Source organism: Phascolarctos cinereus, unplaced genomic scaffold, assembly GCF_003287225.1.
Source record: "Phascolarctos cinereus isolate Bilbo 61053 unplaced genomic scaffold, phaCin_HiC Scaffold_4;HRSCAF=312, whole genome shotgun sequence".
NCBI lineage: Eukaryota > Metazoa > Chordata > Mammalia > Diprotodontia > Phascolarctidae > Phascolarctos > Phascolarctos cinereus.
In genome coordinates this window covers 129,134,613-129,153,612 of record NW_027555847.1, presented here as the reverse complement: position 1 = coordinate 129,153,612, position 19,000 = coordinate 129,134,613, and the positions used below count along the sequence as shown (strand labels likewise).

Below are 19,000 nucleotides of genomic sequence, written 5' to 3'. Positions count from 1 at the left end.
TCCTCTGTTAAATCTTTACAGACCCCCCTAGCTGAAATTGGTCTCTTCCATCTCCCAGATACTCTATTGTCCATAAAGTACAGTTTACCAGTTAAATATGTGCTGTCTTGTTACTTCATGTTATTAATCCAATAAGCTTCTTGAGGTTAAGGGCCTTGGCTTCTCTGTTTCTTGTATCCCTTCATAGCACCCAGCACTGTGTTCTGTGGGCCCAGAGTAGGTGCTCAGTAAGTACTTGCTAATTGGTCAGTAACTGACATGAGGGAAGAACATGTCGTCTCCAGGTCTGAGTTTCCTTTATTATTTTCCCTCTTCTGCTGAATCCTTCATACGAGAAATAAGGAGAGTTACTCTATTTGTAGCTACTTTGAGCTTTAGTTAGGTAGCCCTTACGCCTCTTTTTCATTTGTCTTTTAGATGTCTGTGCCGTTATTAGGCAGAAAGCAAAGACGTTTGTTAAATCCATGCCTCCTAGGAAGGAGAGTAACAATTTTGCAGAAAGGCCTGTATTAATCAAGCCCTCCTGCAGAAGCGACCTTTATCTTTCCAGTGTGGGAAGATGCAAAGAGATCTTTAACTGCATTTTTCCACTTTTTTTTTAGCCTAATTCTGCACAGAAAAAAGTATAAGCAGTAACTCCAAACTCCTCCTTCCCTATAGCATTTCTTTGAGCACTGCTCTGGAGATTGGATCAGAGGATCTCCAAGGTTCCTTTCAGTCCTAAAATTCTAAGATTCTTCTTGTTCTCCCTCCCAAATAAATATTTATATCATACCCCACCCCACCTTCATATCCCCCAACTATTGCCTTCTCTGTCTTTCTTTGCTTAGAACTAGGGGACAAATGTTAGCAAGTGTGGGGTAGTAATTTCTCTTCCATTACTTCAAATTGCCTATAGGCAATTGGATTCTTTTTATTTCAAAATGAAGAAGTGGATTAACAAATATTGGTAAGTTACTGATTTCTCATCCCAATAAGGATCATAGGTCTAGAGTTTAGAGGGACATTAGCAACCATCTAATCCAACTTCATTTCACAAACAAGGAAACTGAGGCCCAGAGAGGTACAGTGACTTGGCCAAGGTCAGACAGGTGACTGAGCAGCATTTGGATCCTCAGGTGCGCTGACTGTAGAGACAATGCTCTTTCTGCTGTATTGTGCTGCTTCTCAATGTTTTACAAGGCCCCACACCTTGGCAGTGCTGTGAGAAAAAACTGCCCCCCCAGAGCTTTTCACAGGTCATCGAGAGGACCCCCTCAGACCATGGTCGGAAGAAATCAGAGGGAAGTGGGATCAGGTCTTCAAGGGCAGAATAAAATGGAATAGGAAATGAACAACTCAGTTCCTCTGGTGGTATTTGAAAGCCTAGCTTCTGGATTGCTAAAGCCATTTAGCTCTTGATTTCCCTGTCAGACCTTTACCTTTGTATTTCTGCCCTTGGGTAACCTTATGACATCAAGATAGACTAGACAGTCCTTTTCCTTACTCTTCATACCCTTTATCATTGAAATGGCTGAATCATTGTTAATTTTTCTTTAACAAAAACTTTTCATTTTGTTGGTTTCAGTCACCGATTGACCTTTTTGTCACTTCCTTTTCCCCTTGTCTCTCTGTGCTTCGCTGGACATGGCCCATAGGGGAGTTCTCAGGTGTGTATCTCTCCTGTTCAGTGTCCTTTGTATTTTGGGTTCCTTTTTCCCACTTGTTGAATTCAGATAGAATGATATGGTATACACATGTGATACTCCCCTGCTGTTTCCAAATTCCTGTTGATTTTGGGGCCCTTGTCCCACCTCCTTGCTTTTTGCTTACTCTCCTACAGCTTAGTAAGCTGCCTTGGTTGCTTTCCCAGTTCCATTGGTGCTATTCCTCAGGTTTAACCAGATCTACTGTGTTAATTATCCCTCTCCTATTAAAGTAGAAGTTCCCCATTTAGACTACTAATCCATTAAGGTAATGGAATAATAGGGTATTCCTTACTTTAGGTCCATTAAACTTAGCAAAAGATTTTTGAAAGTTCACCTAATTTCCTGGATTCCTCTCTTAGCTTAGATTAGAGAATTCTCTCAGAAGGCAAATACTCCTGTAATAAAAGCAGTCAGGCTTTTAGGAGGATCATAGTCCCTGCCTGTGGTGTCCTATGATATAGTTACTTACCCGGACTTTTTAGGAGTCCTTCTTCCCAAATAAGACAAGAAGGTACTCTAATTGCCTGCTTTTTTGTTATAGTCCAACTGATTCTTTGCTTTGTTGGCAGGAAGATGCCAACTCCTTGCCTTTCTATAAAGAAAATCCTGGGCTTCCAAACTCTGTTGCTAAAGAATGCTGACAGCTAGCATGTACATTTCTTTCTCCTTGGTTCAGAATTGTTTCTCTGACTGTCTAAAAATGGCCTAAGCAGCTCAGAAATTTTGATATACTATAACCTATTAATTTCATTTCTAACTCTCCCTCAGACTTTTCCCTGCTTCACGTGACTAGTAGTTTTTGGTACAGTGAAGAAGGGAACAAATAAATGTATTGAATTCTTCCCAAATCACAAAAATCAACACCTTGACAAGTCAGGGATAAGGATTTAACACTCCCCCCACCCCATCCTGTTTTTCATCCTCTCCTTCCCATCCCCTCCTCTATGATCCTTTTCCAAAATGAAGTAACCCATGAGCACTGTGACTCACTGCTTGGTTTTCAATTTATGATGGATGTTTAATGGCTGCTTGTTTTTTCTTCCTTCCTTTCTTTCCCTTTCTTCCTCCCCGTTTCCCCAACTCCTTCCTATGGGATTGGGACGGCTGTCATAGTGCGGGATGATTTTTTTGGTAAGGCAAAGGCCATATTTAAGTGTATGTTTTTTCCAGTTTCTGGCTTTTCCTCTTCACCCAACATCTTGTCATGCTCCATGGGGTTTTGTGGTTTGGGTTTTGCATGGAAATGGTGTAGTAGTGGTGGTGGTGGTGGGGTCTTTGGGGAGATAGTCTGCAGTCTGGGCTCCACGTCTTTGGTGTGGGGCTCTTTCCCCATGTGCGTTTCTGCTCTGCTGCTTAGAGTGTCCTCTTTTTCTCTAGCCAGGCTTGGAGTAGGCTGTTCAGAGAAGCCTCTTCTCCAGACTATCTCTCCCCTTTGCCTTATTTTCCTAATGGCTGAGGCAGTCTCTGTAGGCTCCCCACCCTGACTCTCCTTCATATCTCCTGGAGACTCTGTACTGTGCTGTCCTTTCATCTTTGCCTGAGGGTGGACGGGACAGGGCCTTTCAAGTCTCCTGCTAAGAGGAGACCGACTCTAAAGATCTCTGGATCCTTCACTAATTCAGGAAAATGCCCTGTTCTTGTATGCAGTCTCTTAATACTATTGGATGCTATGGCCTGGGGCCTGCTCTTTGTTTTGCAAAGACAGAGGCAATGCCATTACTTCCATGGCAGAGGAGGTCAGAATGGAGATACCAGGGACTCTGAAATATAAAGCATTATTTTTTTTATTCGTGTTTTTTCTTTTTTTCCTTTTTGGATGGGGTTGGAGAAGTGGGGGGAAGGGACTAGAAGGACTGAGGCTGAAACAAGGTGTTGTTTTTTTTTTCTATACAGTCTGGATTTGGTTATTCCACTGTCCTTTCCCAGAGAATCGGTCTTAGTGCATTTATTTTGTGCTGCTGTCAAATACCTCCAGAATTAGGAGCAGTCTTGTTTTAGTCTCTGTTCCTAAAGAGCTCAAGAGTCTTTCATACCACCTAGTGGAGAAGACCACAAGCAGCCCCACCTCTTGTCTCCTCGTTTTTCTGGGAACCATGCAGAGGGAGAGATTTCACCCTCCTCCCTTCCTGCCATCCCCATCTACGTTTATTAGACTCTGTCTAAAAGGCTGCGGTCCCTGCACTGTTGTAGGATTGTGTCTTCCCCTTTTCCTTTGGCCTAGGGGTGAACACACACTCTGCAGTGTCGAGGCAATCTGTTGAAATTCAGTGGCACTTTTTCTCAATTTTTTCCCCCATAGCTTGGGCTGCTTCTAGCCAGTCTGGAGAGCTGCATTTGCCATCCCGTGTCCATCCCATCTCCTGGGGAAGGGTTCTTTGTTAAGTGCTGTGTTGTCCTTTCTATCCTCTTGTCACCATAGCACCAACCTCCATTCTCTTGGGGAACTGGGGACTTTTTTGTGCTTGTTTATTAAAAATTTGAATTTTTAAAAAGCCCCTGTGAAGCATAATGCCTATGAAACAGGGGTTGGGGCAGAGGCATAGGTTTAAATTCAAGTTCAGTGCCTGATCCCGTCCAACAGTCTCTGTTCTAATATAAAATAGTTTCTTTAAATCCAGACTGATGGGTGCTACCCTGCTTTTCCTAGGATCCCATCTCCAGAGGAATCTTTACCTACTTCCCAGTACCCTTTGGCTTCCTCCTTTCAGGGTCTCCTTCCTCAGTCTTCAGTATTTTATTTTGATTCTCCCAGTTCTCATTCCAAAAGTTTTGGAACCTCTTGTCAGACGTTTGAGCTGTCTGGTCAGAGGACCTGTGGGACAGCTAAGGCTCATTGTGGCCACGAGAGATTACTCATTCCTCAGAGGTTCTCTAGCCTTTATTAGCGATTCAAACTATGAGTCCCTAGGAGAATCCCTGGAAGGGGCATCCAAGAAGTGGGTGGTTAGCTCTGTAGGGCCATGTGTCTGATCCCTAAAACAGTGAATTAGGGGAGGCTTCAGAAGGACACCCAGGAGGAAGGAATCCTAGTTACTATTTGTACCGAAGTTTGCTCCAAGTATCCTTCCTCACTAGTGGGTGATGACTTTGAATCTTTCTTTGAAGGACATTCTAAATACAGCCAAGGAGTGGCTGTCCACTGGGAATGGAACTAACAAGTAAATACTTATTTTCTACTGAGAGAGTCATGACTAGGCATGGTTGAAACTTCCTTACTTTTTGTTTCAGGCATGGGCAAAGAAGTGGGAAATCTATTGCTAGAGAATTCACAACTCCTGGAAACCAAGTAAGAGACCAGTGCACCTTCTTAAATCTCACTCTGGTGTTCTAGAGTATTTCAGTAATTCTCTTACCAGGACCTGGGATCCCTGGTTTGAGCATGCCTGCCCAGTCCTGGCCCATCTCACAAGCAGCGAGCTTGTGACACCTGGGAATGGTTGGCAGTTTATGTATTCTATTCTGTTCCTGACTAGACAGTTGCCCACTTTAAACTCAGACTCAACCAATCTTCCAGATCCCTGGGACTCCTGGATTCACTGATGTTCCTTGTTGTTGTCTTTATTTAAAAGAAGCAACTTAGATACAAGCTTAATAAGTTGTTTCTTTAGCTTGGCCACTGACTGTAACTCATATACTTGATCTCTGGGGCTGCTGAGCTACTTAGCTGCAAAATGAACTGGCGTTTCTTTGAAGCTTTTTATGTACTCTAGAAGTAATCTCACATACTTTTTCTTATATTGTTGCTTTTTTAAAGAAACGCTTTGAATGTGGTGAAGAATGATCTGATTGCCAAGGTGGACCAATTGTCTGGGGAACAGGAGGTGCTGAAGGGAGAATTGGAAGCCACAAAGCAGGCCAAAGCCAAAATGGAGACCAGAGTCAAGGAGCTAGAAGAGGAACTCAAACGGTAAGGGATGGTGGGTGTCAGCTGGTTGGGAGGAAATGTTTGAAGAGTCATCGAACCAAGCTACAAGAAGAACCAGGAACCTTTTTCCAGCTTGACTTCTCTGATAATACTCTTTGTTTTACGAATCTGTTTAAAGAGAAAATGAATAGTTGCTACTTTGTCTTCCTTTTCCTCACCTTTTTTTTTACTTTTTTTTTCACTGCTCGTTTTCTTTTTTTGCTGCTCTTGTTCTTCCTCATGCCTAAAATCCTCACCATTTCATTGTTCCCCTCTTGAGCAGCATTTAACACAGTGCTGAACACATAGCAGGTGCTCAGTACATTCTTGTTGACTTGACTGTGCCAGTCTTCTTTCATGCCTCTTCTGTTATGCCTTACTTAAGACCTTTCCAACCTTTATTTTATGTCTGCAGATAATGAGGTAGTTACTTCTGCCACTACTCTTGTATTTTCTCATGAACCCCCTTGTAACTGTATTCTTTCGTGTACATTCTGCTAAGATAACTTTCTTCTCATCAAGTCTAAGGAAATGACTGTACTCCTAAAACTGAATCCCACCTGGAGACACTGGCATGGGCTAAATTAGGGTCTGGCTGAAGAGGTCTCTTTCTAGGCTCATAATTCCTGGATTCTGGGGGTTTTTTTCTAATATAAATCTAAATAAATAAAAACAGATATATAAATATAAATAAATATATTTTTCACTTCTTCTTCCTGCTTCCCTTTTTTCAGCTGAGAGAGGATAAAAAGGGATCCCTGAGAACACACTGTGGTGTTGATCTGTGGTACCTTTTTCTCTTTCTTTGCTAGGATTTAAGGACCCCATTGGGCATTTTGGGGGATGTACTAGGTCTTGGTTGTGACTTGCTCCCATGCATTTCTACAGAAACAGTATCCCTTTGTGTCCCTCTTTTCTAAATTGAGTTCCATTACCATTCATCTCCCCTGAAAGTGTCCCATGGAAGACTTTATACAATGAATAGTGAGAAGTGGAACTAAAGGTACTTCTTGGACTCCTTTTCTTTACCAAACCTTCAAAATCAGTGTCCCCAACTTATCTACCACCTGTATTTGACTTTTTTCTCCGTAGAGTGAAGTCTGAGGCCATCATTGCACGACGCGAACCCAAAGAAGAGGTGGAGGATGTAAGCAGCTATCTCTGTACAGAATTGGTATATTTCATTATTAAAATGCCTGGGAATGGGTGGTAATGGGTATGTTTGTTTTCTCCATACATTCATCTTTCCATTAGTTCTCACCATCTCTTCACCGGCTTCCTCTTGTAATGTTCGCATCAAGTCCTCAAGCTATAATGTCTCCTGCCAAATGCCACAATGACTTTCTGACTAGGGCCAAAACTTAGTTTTTGGTTATGTCTCAAACTATGACTTTCCTGCCCCCTGAAAGCCTTGTGAATTCAAGGAACTATGGCTTTCGCCATTTAGCTGCTGTGCCAAATGGTATTCACAATGACAGATGATGTCGTTGTCAATGTAATTTTATATAGCACTATTAAGTAAGCAAGAATGTTGACGTAGGCCACGCTCAGTAACTTTATAGGCTTTGGACCCAATTATATAAGGGTCCTTTACCCAATAGTGTGTTTGCTGAAACACCAGCAGTGTTCCCCTTCTCTACCCTAGAAGCTCCATGTTTCTTTCATTCCTAGCTAAAGAGTTTGTTTTCAATATTAGAGCCACTTTAGTTCCCTAGATGTTGAGGTCTTTATTCTTCCCTGTGAAAAGGTCCAGATATTAAAAGGGGCAGATTCCATGAGGCAGTTCTCAGGACTCCAAATGGAGATTTTGTGACACTCAAGCAGATATGTCAGTAAATTGAGTATTAATTGACCTCACCAAAGACCTTCCTTCTTTAGATACCTTCCCTTCCACAAGGTGAAAATGGTGAACTAACTAAAATAGTAACTACCTAGGAGAAGGCTAGGAGGCATGTACAGCCTAGATGAACCTAGGGATAAGAAGGGGGACTAGCCTCTTCTTGTTACCTGCATCACTTAATTTTGCCATAGTCTAATAGTTTAAAATGAGGAGGAGAAATTGAAGTTCCAGGTACAATTTGGACAGGTTTTTTTTGGTTAAGGGGAATCTTCTTGGCCCAGGATTTTTAGGGTTTTGTTGATCTTCATGTTTATGTTTCATTTTCCTTTCCTTCTGTGAAAAGATGTATGTGAGTAGGAGCAATCCTAGTTACATATTGGGTAAAGGTTTCCTCCCAGAGAAATCAAACCAGTAGTTGTAAATCCTCTAGTTGGAGCAGCCATCCTAGGTAGACAGAGACATTTTAGGTCCCCTTCCCTCATTTGGCAGCAGAATTACTGAAGAAACTCAATGCAGCAACAAAATCAAACATTGTTGAGTGCCAGCGTATCACGTGGGCAGTGGGAAGCATAGCTAGGGTCCCTGTTTTCATTGACAATTACTATTATTTCCTTCCTGTCAAATCCCCTAGAATTTTAAGAGCCTAGGTTATATGGTGGGATATATAGTCCCATTTCATATTAATGAGTAGTACTATTTCTGTTTATTGCCTTGATCTTTCCTAGACCCTACATGAACCCCTTTCTAGACCCTGTGTGAACCTACGGGACCTAAATCTATAACTTTCCCTAAAGTGCCTTATTTTCTAATATCTGTTTAGCTACTAATTGCCTGCTTGGAACTTTTTGGACCCATGCTTTTTACAATATGAGGCAGTTGTTTGGAGAAAAAGATACCCATTTTGTGTCATAGAATTTAAATTGGAACGGACCTCAAAGGTCATCTAATCTGACTCATAATTGAGCAGGAATACCCTCTATGGTATCTCCTATAAGTAGTCATCATCTAGCCTCGGTTCAAAGACTTCATTGGTCTCTCTCTACCATTTCCCTAGGGGAAGATCCAGAGTTTGATAATGAAAAGATGAACTTGGCTCTTGGAATTCCTATAGCCAAGTGACAGAATTCCTATCCCTTTCCATTTCCCGGTATTCTCATTTTTAATTCCTTCCTCTCTCCCATGAATTAGCTCGTTGCACTTGCTGAAGATCCATGGGAGATCCGCATTGGGTCCAAGCTGTTCCCTGACAATCTAACTCCTTGTCCTGTGCACTGTGGCTAACAGTATGGTGGCTAGAGTAGCTTTAGAGCTAACACAAGTACAGCACAAATCCAGAAGGAGCTAACAGTGTGTTTATAAACTCCTAGTTGTTTCTATACTAACTTCAACCCCTTCCCTCTCTCATTGGGTGAACAGCAGTGCTCCTCCCCTCTGCAGGACAACATTCCCATTGCCCAGCGTCGTCGTTTCACCCGTGTAGAGATGGCCCGTGTCCTTATGGAACGTAACCAGTATAAAGAGAGGCTGATGGAACTCCAGGAAGCTGTGAGGTGGACAGAGATGATCAGGTAAAGCTAATGAGCCTAAGACAGTGCTAAGAATAGGATATGCTATCCAGAAATGCACAGACACTATTGGGTCTGCATCTGTCCTTCTTTAGCTCTCCATCTTCCTCGCTCCTTCCCATGCATGTTTCTTAGTTCATTTTCATCTTAAGGTGCCTATAATTATGGGTCCTGAGTATTCAGAGCTTGTTTACTATCTCTATGTTGTATCATGTGGATTCTTCAGCACTGGGAAGAGAAAGACTGCATCCTGTTTTATTAGTGCTGTTACTTAGTACCTAGTGAAATGCTTTGGCTTCAAGAAGCCTTTACGAATAAGTAACAGAATTGGATCATAAAGTAAACTTGAATCTTGCCTTCTGTCTTTCCTCCCCTTGCATCCTGTAGTTGAAGATACATTAAATTGATTGGGAGCCAAGAAAGATCTTAGCTGTAGCTTTGTGCAATACTCAAAGTCAATGGGAGTCTTAGGAAATAATTGACTTCTGTCTTCATTCTCCCTTGATGTTGGGCTTAGGCTGGATCTGCATGAGGAATCTTCCTTAGCTTAAGCTCTCCAGTAAAAGGGAAAGTTCCTTTCCTTGGGTTTAATGTAGTTTCCTTACTTGGCCCAAGGCCTAAATCACTGTAGCAGGCAAAAAAAAAAAAAAGGAGAAACTGAATGAGCCAGTGTCCTGTCCTAGAGGGAGTTTAGGGAAGGCCTTAGTCTTTGCATGAAATAAATTTAGTGACAAGACCACTTATGTAGGCAGAGGAAGACACCTAGAAACCACACCCTGGAATTTTTCCCTTACGAGTGAATTTGCTTCTTAACAATTTCACTGCTATTATTCCCTTCTAGACAACTAAGAGAAGAGGGAGGAGCGTATTCCCAGAGTCCTTTCTTACCTGGCTTCTCTCTTTCTCTCTCTCTCTCTTTTGAAAAAAAATTTAAAATTTTTATTTTCAGTTCCAAAATCTCTCCTTCCCTGCACTCCCTCCTTCAGCCACTGAGAAGGCAAGAAATACAATACCCATAATATGAATGAAGTCAAACATATTTCCACATTAGCCATAATGTTAGAAGAAGAAAAGAAAGCACTTCTATCTGCACTCAGAGTCCATCATTCTCTCTCTGATTGTCGTCGTTGGTGTTGTTCAGTCATTTCAGTGTTGTTCAATTCTTCATGATGTTATTTGGGGTTTTCTTGGCGAAGATACTGGAGTGGTTTGCCATTTCCTTCTCCAGCTCATTTTACAGATGAGGAAACTGAGGCAAACAAGGTCAAGTGACTTGCCCAGAGTCATACAGCTAGTAAGTGTCTGAGGCCAGATTTGAACTCAGGAAGATGGCGTTCTATCTACCATGCCACCTAACCGTTCCTCTCTTTCTAGAAATGGATAGAATTTTACATCATGGGTCCTTTGGAATTGTTGTGAATCATTGTATGGATCAAAGTAGCCAAGTCTTTCATGATTGATTATCATACAACATTTCTGTTATTGTATACAATGTTCTCCTAGTTCTGCTCAGGTTGCTTCAAATCAGTTCATGTAAATCTTCCCTGGGTTCTCTTTGTAGCCAAGAATGTTGAGCATTGATGTCCTACTTATTTGTGTGCCACACTACAGAGCTGCCTCAGGAGAAGCAGCACCGTGTAATGAGAAGAACACTAGTCTGAAATCAGGAAACCTAAGATGTGGTCTTTGATCTGCTATCACCAATCAGTAAACACTAATGCCTTAATGAACAGTTTCCTGTAGCTGCTATTGGCTATTCCAAAGTCTTCTCTTCAATACCTAGAGCTACTGTGCCATTGATTGGAAAGCAGCCTGCCTTACAATCCACAGAAGCTCTTTTGTCTGCATTGCCTTTTTCCCAAGGCTTCTCCACTCCCTAGATGTTTATTACTAAATTAAGCTTTGAAATAGGAGCCAGCAGGGGGTAGAAAATAAAGGGGAAAGGAATAGCTCCTATTCTCCAGAAGTTTATAGGCTTCAATGAAGCATACGTGTACCCCACTCTGCATTGGCTTTTTGTAGCTAGAGGTGAAGCTAGTAGAAGAAGTAGAATTATCTTCTTTTAGTTTTGGTGAGTGCCCAAGATGAATAGGTCTCTGACTTCTTTTCTCTACAGGGCATCCCGAGAACACCCATCTGTCCAAGAGAAGAAGAAATCAACCATCTGGCAATTGTGAGTCCTTGGGGGCACAAAGCAGGGCAGCGTAAATGTAGTGAGCCTTCATGGCAGTCAGGAAAGCCAGTTTCTAATCCTACATTACTGCTTTGGGCAAGTTGCTTCCCTTCACCAAACTTTAGTTTCATTTGTAAAAGGAGGCTCAACTTTTAAGTTCTTCTAGTTCTAAAAATCTATGACGATGGAGAAAGGGCTGTTGAATGGGGAATAGGTAATATGATGGATTCTGATGCTAACACTTCTCTCCCCCCCCCCCCCGTGCCTGTCTTATCTGCCCCATATGTCTGTTTGTAGCTTCAGCCGCCTCTTCAGCTCTTCCTCCAGCCCACCTCCTGCAAAGAGGTCTTATCCATCAGTAAACATCCACTACAAGTCACCCACCACAGCTGGATTCAGCCAGCGCCGCAGCCATACCATGTGCCAGATCTCAGCCGGCAGCCGCACCTTGGAATTTTTCCCTGATGAGTGAGTTTACTTCTTGACGGCTTCACCTCCTTTATTCTCTTTTAGATAGCTAAGAGAGGCAGGAGTGTTCCTGTGGTCCTTTTTTTCTCTTTAATGCCTAGAGTGTTGGGCATTATTGTCTTCATTATTTGCCTGCCTCTTTACGGACCTGCCTCAAGGGAAGCTACACAGTGTAAGGGGAGGAAGGAACACTAGCCTGAAGTCTGGAGACCTGAGTTCTAGTCCTGGATCTGCTAGCAATCAATCAGTCAGTCACTCAGCATTAAGTACTTACTGTATGTCAGGCACTGTTGGGCGCCAGGAAATACAAGACAAAAGTGAATTAGTCCCTGCCCTTGGGGAAGACACAAGTACATATAAGTATATACAAAAGTACAAGGTAATAGAGTAAGGGAAGAAGGCTTAGCAGTTAGGCAGGATAAATTTATTGTTTGGTTAATTTTCTAGACTTAAGAAAGTGATGGAGAAAATGTTAATACTGTAGATTATGCTGAAAAATATGTCATGCATACATTTTCCCCCCAGAGAGCCAGTTGTCAAACATTTACCACTACACCCCCATGTAGGGCCCAACCCTTAGGAGACACTATTTCAAACTTAGTGATCTTAACAACTGAATGAAATACAGCATGATCTATAGAAGGTTAGGGTTCTATGGCACTCATTCATTCATTTATTCATTTTGTTGGACAAACATTTATTAGATGTCTACTTTGTGCCTTGGATGACCTATTATATATTAGAAAGAGTCAGGCATCAGAAGGCTATCAGAAAGTAGAGCATTTGTACTCAGTACTAAATTAGGAGCCAGTTCCTTGTTCTTGAGTTGTAGGATTTTGTCCCTGACTGAATTTCAGGAAAAGGTTTCAAACCCATCTCTGACATGAGGCTTCTGCAAACTCTCATTTCGATAAACCTAACAGTCCATCATCTTCTTTTCAGAAGAGTGAGCCCTTTCTGTTTCTTCTTCCAGAGTAGTATTGAGGGTTTTTAGGCCAGACCTTTACACAAAACAGAGCTCCACGTTAGGACCAAAACATCAATCTTCTATTCCCTACCCTCAAATTACTCCTAATTCAGTAATCTCAGCATTTTATTTCCACACTGGCTGCTGGTATCTGACCAATTCATTCCTTTCCTTCAGACCCACTTCTCAACCCTCTGCCTTGAATTCTAACCATAGATTGTCACTTCTCTTCTCAGTGACTGCACATCCTCAGCCCGGAGGGAACAGAAGCGTGAACAATACCGACAGGTCCGAGAACACGTACGCAATGATGATGGGCGACTGCAGGCCTGTGGCTGGAGCCTTCCTGCCAAGTATAAGCAGGTAATCCTCCTCACCCCCCTCACACATTACACATACTTTTGCACAAATACCAATCTATATTCACTACAGAGACTCTACCTACCCACAGCCTGCCCTAGAAACACAGCCCTGGCTTAGGGAAGAGAATGTCAGAGGCAGCGCTCCCTTCAGGTCCACGAATACTTCATTATTGGACTGGCTTTAGCCTGAACCAATATACAAAAGTAGCAATCAATTACTAGTTAATCTGTTCCACTTTGGAGATAGGGAAAATCAAGGAAGGCTATATTGTGTGTAGGGGCATTGAAATTGTTAACCTGGGTAACTCTGGTCCATGTCCTAGGCTGGATGCTCAGCAGTCCTTCCTCCCTTTCTTTCCACTGTTTAGACCTTCAGCCCCATGTAACTAATTTCCCATCATTTGTTGAAAGCCTAATGCTACCCATATAATAATTTCATCCTAGAACTTCTCTGGGTCTTTACGGTTTCCTTTACTTTACAGTTAGATTATCCTAAATGGTTACATCAGCTTAGATTCTGAATCTCCCAGGAAATAGATAAAGCTGGAGAGAAGGAAGTTGACTGGGGCTGAAAACCAAAAGAGCAGAGGAGATGCAAAGTGTTAAGAGAACAATGAAGGGAAACCAGTGGGGAAGCTCACTGTGAGGCCTGGGCCTTGTTGTTGGCCAGATCCATTTCCATCTAGCCCCCAAATTGAGTTTCTTTCCTTCTCAGTTGCTTGGGATGTGTGTGAACATCTTAGAGAAAGAGAGCAGATACTTTGTCCTAAGATTTGAGTTAGCCCAGCCTTAGGGGAGGGGTTTCACACTTTCCTAATTCCCTCCATCTTTTTTTTTTTGTAGTTGAGTCCCAATGGAGGCCAAGAAGATACCAGAATGAAGAATGTTCCTGTGCCTGTGTACTGCCGCCCACTAGTAGAAAAAGATCCTACCATGAAAGTAAGTGGCCCAGTTCAGCTGCAGGAAAGGGATAGGACTATAAGAGCCCTTATCTTGGAATTTTTTCTCTTTCCTGAGATCCTTAGCACCAAAATCAAAATAGCAAAATCTGAGAGTTGATAAGGACCAGTACTTCAGAGCCTATCTGGTCTACGCTGCTGTATAAGAATCCCCTTCTCAGCATACCTGAAAAATAGTCATCTAGCCCTTGCTTAAAGATTTCCTGTAGGAAGGAATACACTGTCTTCTTAAGGTGGTGCATACCAAGGCTAGATAGCTCTGTGAGGAAGTCTATCTTTCTTCAAGCCTTAATTTGCATTTTCTTCCCTTTGCTCCTAGTTTTGCACTCTGGGATCTAGTAGAACTAGTTTAACCCTCTTTCAGTATTAAAGCTCATCAAATGCTTGAAAATAAGCCATTATGTTGAACACTGAGTCTTATTTCCAGGATTAACATCCCTAAATCATTCTATCAGTCATCATGGTATGAACTGATTGTGAAGATATTTGCCATTCTCAGGCCCTCTGCATTCTCCCCAACTTATCATTCCTGAAATATGGTAGACTGTGCCTCCTCATCTTGTACGCATCAGGCTGGTTTTTGGAAGCCAAATATTAGATGATGTTTCTCCCTATAAAATTTCATTTTAGTAGATTAGGCCTAGTGTTATAGCCTATTTAGATCTTTGGGGATCTTTCATCCAAAGTATAAGTTCTCCCTTCTAATGTTATGTTATCGGCAAATTTGATGAGAATCCTGCCTGTGCCTCTGGCCATGTCATGGGTACAGCTATCATATGTCACTGGGCCAGGCACAGAACCCTGGCAACCCACTAGTTATCAAATGAACTCTAAATTCACCTAAGACTATTATCTAGCCAGCCCACAGCTCCATATTTTCCATAGAAATTGCGTTGAGAGACTTTGACAAATGCCTTACCGATACCAATAGTACCCCCAGTCCACCAGTCATCTTCAGCCATTCACTGGATCTTTGCACAGATGTGGGTGTTCTATCCAGTGATGCCAGCCCTGATCTCTAGGTTCCCTTTCAGTCTTTGTGACTCTTGTCTGCAGCATCCTAAAACTCCTCCACAACGGGTCAACCCAGCATGCTTGAGAACCTACCCGTAAGGCTCTTTTCCACTATGTGGATGCCTTCCATGGCAGTGGGTGGACCTTAAAGTGTCAAGATTGGGCTGCTTACTGTTATAGTCATGTATCTTTCTTATGCCTTCTCAACTCTGCTTCTTGGGCACAATTTTTAAAAAATTATTTATTCAATTATTCATTCATCTATTTATTTATTTTTAGTTTTCAGCATTCACTTTTATAAGATTTTGAGTTCTAAATTTTTTTCCCCTTCCCCAAGATGGCATGCAATCTGATATAGGCTATAAATTCTTGGGTACAATTCTTTGTTAGCAATGTGTACTACTTACTCACACTGTACACCTCTCTGTTGCCTTGTGGACTTTATTATTCAGGTGTTTCTGGGCTTGATGCGGTAAGCAGAATATCATTCAAAAACAGGAGCATCTGAGTTACTTCTCCATGTAAGGCAATTGGAATTAAGTGACTTGCTCAGGGTCACACAGCTAGTAAGTGGCAAGTGTCTGAGGCCAGATTTGAACTCAGGTCCTCCTGACCTTAGGGCCAGTCCTCTATCCACTGTGACACCTTGCTGCCCCGGATATCCTTCTTGACAGCAATAAACAGAGCCTTTAAGATGGTATTTTGCACTACCTAATTAGATGCTCTTTTATAATCAAACAGTAAGCACAGTGGAATATTACCTTATTACACCTTTTAGTCAACTAGGTGATTGTAAGTATGTGGTCTTCTATAGAATATCATTTGCAAAAATCTACTTGTTCCATTCTCATACCTTTATCAAGTATGCCCTCAATGCATATGTAGGTTATTCTCACCAAAATTTTCTAGAGACATGAAAATAGGCAAAGACTGCCGTATTGGCAGGCATCCTTCCTGTAGATACTTTGAGAAGGAATTCCTCAACATCCCCAGAATTATATAACCTCCGTCCTAGATTGCATGTGTCCTTTTGGTCTAGTCCAGCTTTTCTTCTCATTGTAGTTTTCTTTGGTGCCATTTTTGCTTCTCCATGAAGAATCATTAATGGAAAGAAAATTACCATTAAATCCTTTATAGATCTTTTCCCTTTTCTTGTATGTTTCATCCTTAAATAGTTTTGGAATGGTTTTGTTTAAATGAGTCTCTTAATATGCTTTTTATTATCCTGTTTTCCCCCACCACCACTTCTTGATTTTTTATGACATAACCTTCTACCATTCTCTTATGGAAGATTTTATAAATGAGTTTGTTTTAAGCCAGTATTGCCCTTGGCACGGAGGCCAGGATTTATTGGCTGAGGCAGTTTTTAGGTTCTTTTAGTCTTCTAACTATAGTAAACTTGGTTCTATGACCACTCATCTCCTCAGGCAACTTTCCCCTTTTCTCCTCATTTGTAATTTTTTCCTCTTTGTGTATTCAGAACTTCATTCTTTAAAAAAAAAATGATTAATTTTTAGTTTTCAACATTCACTTTTACAAGATTTTGAATTTTAAATTTTCTCCTCCTCCTTTCCCTTCCCCCTCCCCAAGACAGTATGTAATCTGATATAGGCCATACATGTATAGTCATGTTAAATATATTTCCACATTAGTCATGTTGTAAAGAAGAATTAGAACCAAAGGGAAAAACCATGAGAAAGAGAAAAAAAGAAAAGAAAAATAGTATACTTCAATCTGAATTCAGACTTCACAGTTCTTTCTCTGGATATGGATAGCATTTTCCATCATGAGTCTTTTGGAATTGTCCTGGATCATTGCATTACTGAGAAGAGCTAAGTCTGTCAAAGCTGGTCATCGCACAGTGTGGCTGTTAGTGTGTACAATGTTCTCCTGGTTCTGTTCACTTCACTCAGCATCAGTTCATGCAAGTCTTTCTAGATTTTTCTGAACTTTATTCTTGAGAGCTTCCTATCATTCTTAAAATGACTTCATGCGTTTTAGTCCTTGGGGTCCTCCATCCTCTCTCTAAATCCTCTAAAATCTCCTTTTTTTTTAATTCCAAACTTAAACACTCCCCCCCATCAGCACTTATATTGATATATATATGCATGTGTGTACATGCATGTGTATATACATACATCCACAAAAGATCACAAAGAAAATTATATATGAAAACAGTGGCCATTTTAAAAATATATATATAATAAATTCCACACTTTACTTTCAAAACTCCTGTTTGTCTGTGCTTCCTTTGAACTTCCTTCTCTTTTCTGCTATGCATTTTTTAAAATGTTTCAGTGGCCTTTTTTCTTCCCTCACTGTTACTTAATCTTTCCCTCTCAATGCCTGCCAATTAAAAACAGAGAAGGAAAAACACCCTTGTAACAAATAAGCATACGTAACCAAAACAAATTCCCATATTGTCCACGTCCAAAAACTTTTATCTCTTTCTGCACCTTGAGTACATCACCTGTCTGTCAGGAAACAGGTAACATGGACACATGATTGGTCATTGCTTTGATTAGAGTTGTAGTTTTTCAGAGTTGTTTTTCTTCATATTGTTGTTGTCCTTGTATACATTGTTCTGGTTCTGCTTATTTGACTCTTCGTCTGTTCCTACTTCTCAGGAGTCTCTTAAATCATTTATTTTATCATTTCTTATAACAAAATAATCTGTTACATTTATATGATATAATTTGTTAAGCCTGCCAATTGATGGGCACCCCCTTCTATTATACTTCTTTTCTTTTCCTCTTAGTCTTCATGATCGAGAAATTTGTTTTGATTGGGTGAGACTGGTAGTGTGGTTGGGGAGGCTGTGCCTAATCAGCTCATGAATACTAGCTTCTCCACCTCCAGGAGGAGTTAAGATGCCATTTTCTGAACACACAATGTATGAAGAATAGGGGGGAGAACATACCAAGGGGAACATGTGGTCGGCATTTTGGGAAGTCTGTGATCTGTGCTGACTTCTACCAGTGAAAGTCAGCTAGGAGGGACTTGCAGCTGGGAGTAGGTGTATAAGGTTTGCTGTCACTTCTGTAGGGTTTGTGTGCTAGTCTTGAGTTCCACACCCGCTTCCTGGAAGCGTATTAAAGGTTTCAGCTGCTTCACTCAAAAAAAAAAAAAGGAAGGAAATTTGTTCTGCTTACCATTATTCCTTCCCCAGTTATCGAATTTTACACAGTTAAAACTTTTAATAGTGCAAATTTAAATACATGCAACCTCTTTAGAAGATTCATTGTTCACACTAATTAAGACCTGGGTATGCATCAGTTGGAAACAAAATAACGATGGTGTTGTTGATGATGATGTTGATGATGGTTAATGATAATAATAGCTAACGTTTGTGTAGTGTTGCTTAAAGTGTCAAACACTTTACAATTATTATCTCATTTGATCTTCACAACAACCCTGGAGGTAGATACTATTATTATCTGCATTTTACAAATGAGGAAACTGAGGCAGACCAAGGTTAAGTGACTTTCCTAGGGTCAAGAGTCTGAGTCTGCATTTGAACTCAGGTCTTCCTGACTCCAGATTTGGCACTCTATCCATTGTACCTCCTAAGTAATAGAGAATAAATCCAAATATGTCGCACAGTCTTTTAGGAATAGTGTCAAGAAAACTGGAGCTCATGATGAACTGAGGCTGGTGAGGAATGCTGAGAGCAACCAACAGGTTTGGGGGGGGGGATTGAGATGCTGAGGAAAAAAGAGGATGAAAGAAAAAGGATAGGACCTGTGCTTGGGGTACATTTGGTATCAGAAGTATGAGAGGTGAATAGAACTGCTCACTTCTCATTTTGCTTCTTTTTTCCGCTAAAGAAAATGGTCTTTGTATTGGAAAGGGCAAAGAAAATGGGTAATAAAGAGCTGATATCCAAGATAAGGAGGGAGATAGTAAGAGCAGACCTAGCTTTCTTTAAGGGTATTCAAGTCAAGTTCCAGATGAGGAGACTCCTCAGATGGGGAAGTCTTTCTTCACTTTTCCTTCTGGTTCTAACTGATCTGAACAATTTTCGTTTATGATTTCTTGTAATTTAATAATGATTTTCAGG

At 41.2% G+C, this 19,000-nt stretch overlaps 1 protein-coding gene across 22 annotated transcripts in view; it reads left to right on the top strand.

Moving 5' to 3' along the window:
- Positions 1-19,000, top strand: part of MAPK8IP3 (mitogen-activated protein kinase 8 interacting protein 3) — an 86,037-nt gene that overhangs the window by 50,135 nt on the left and 16,902 nt on the right. For 10 of the 22 annotated variants that reach the window (XM_078152570.1, XM_078152569.1, XM_078152574.1 and 7 more), the window contains 9 exons: positions 1,638-1,649; positions 4,917-4,974; positions 5,443-5,595; positions 6,685-6,766; positions 8,849-9,000; positions 11,114-11,170; positions 11,468-11,638; positions 12,842-12,968; positions 13,811-13,906. In XM_078152570.1, the coding sequence (XP_078008696.1) occupies positions 1,638-1,649; positions 4,917-4,974; positions 5,443-5,595; positions 6,685-6,766; positions 8,849-9,000; positions 11,114-11,170; positions 11,468-11,638; positions 12,842-12,968; positions 13,811-13,906 (908 nt within the window). The remainder of the gene's footprint in view (positions 1-1,637; positions 1,650-4,916; positions 4,975-5,442; positions 5,596-6,684; positions 6,767-8,848; positions 9,001-11,113; positions 11,171-11,467; positions 11,639-12,841; positions 12,969-13,810; positions 13,907-19,000) is intronic. The other 12 variants (XM_021006605.2, XM_021006616.2, XM_078152579.1 and 9 more) reach the window with 6 other exon arrangements.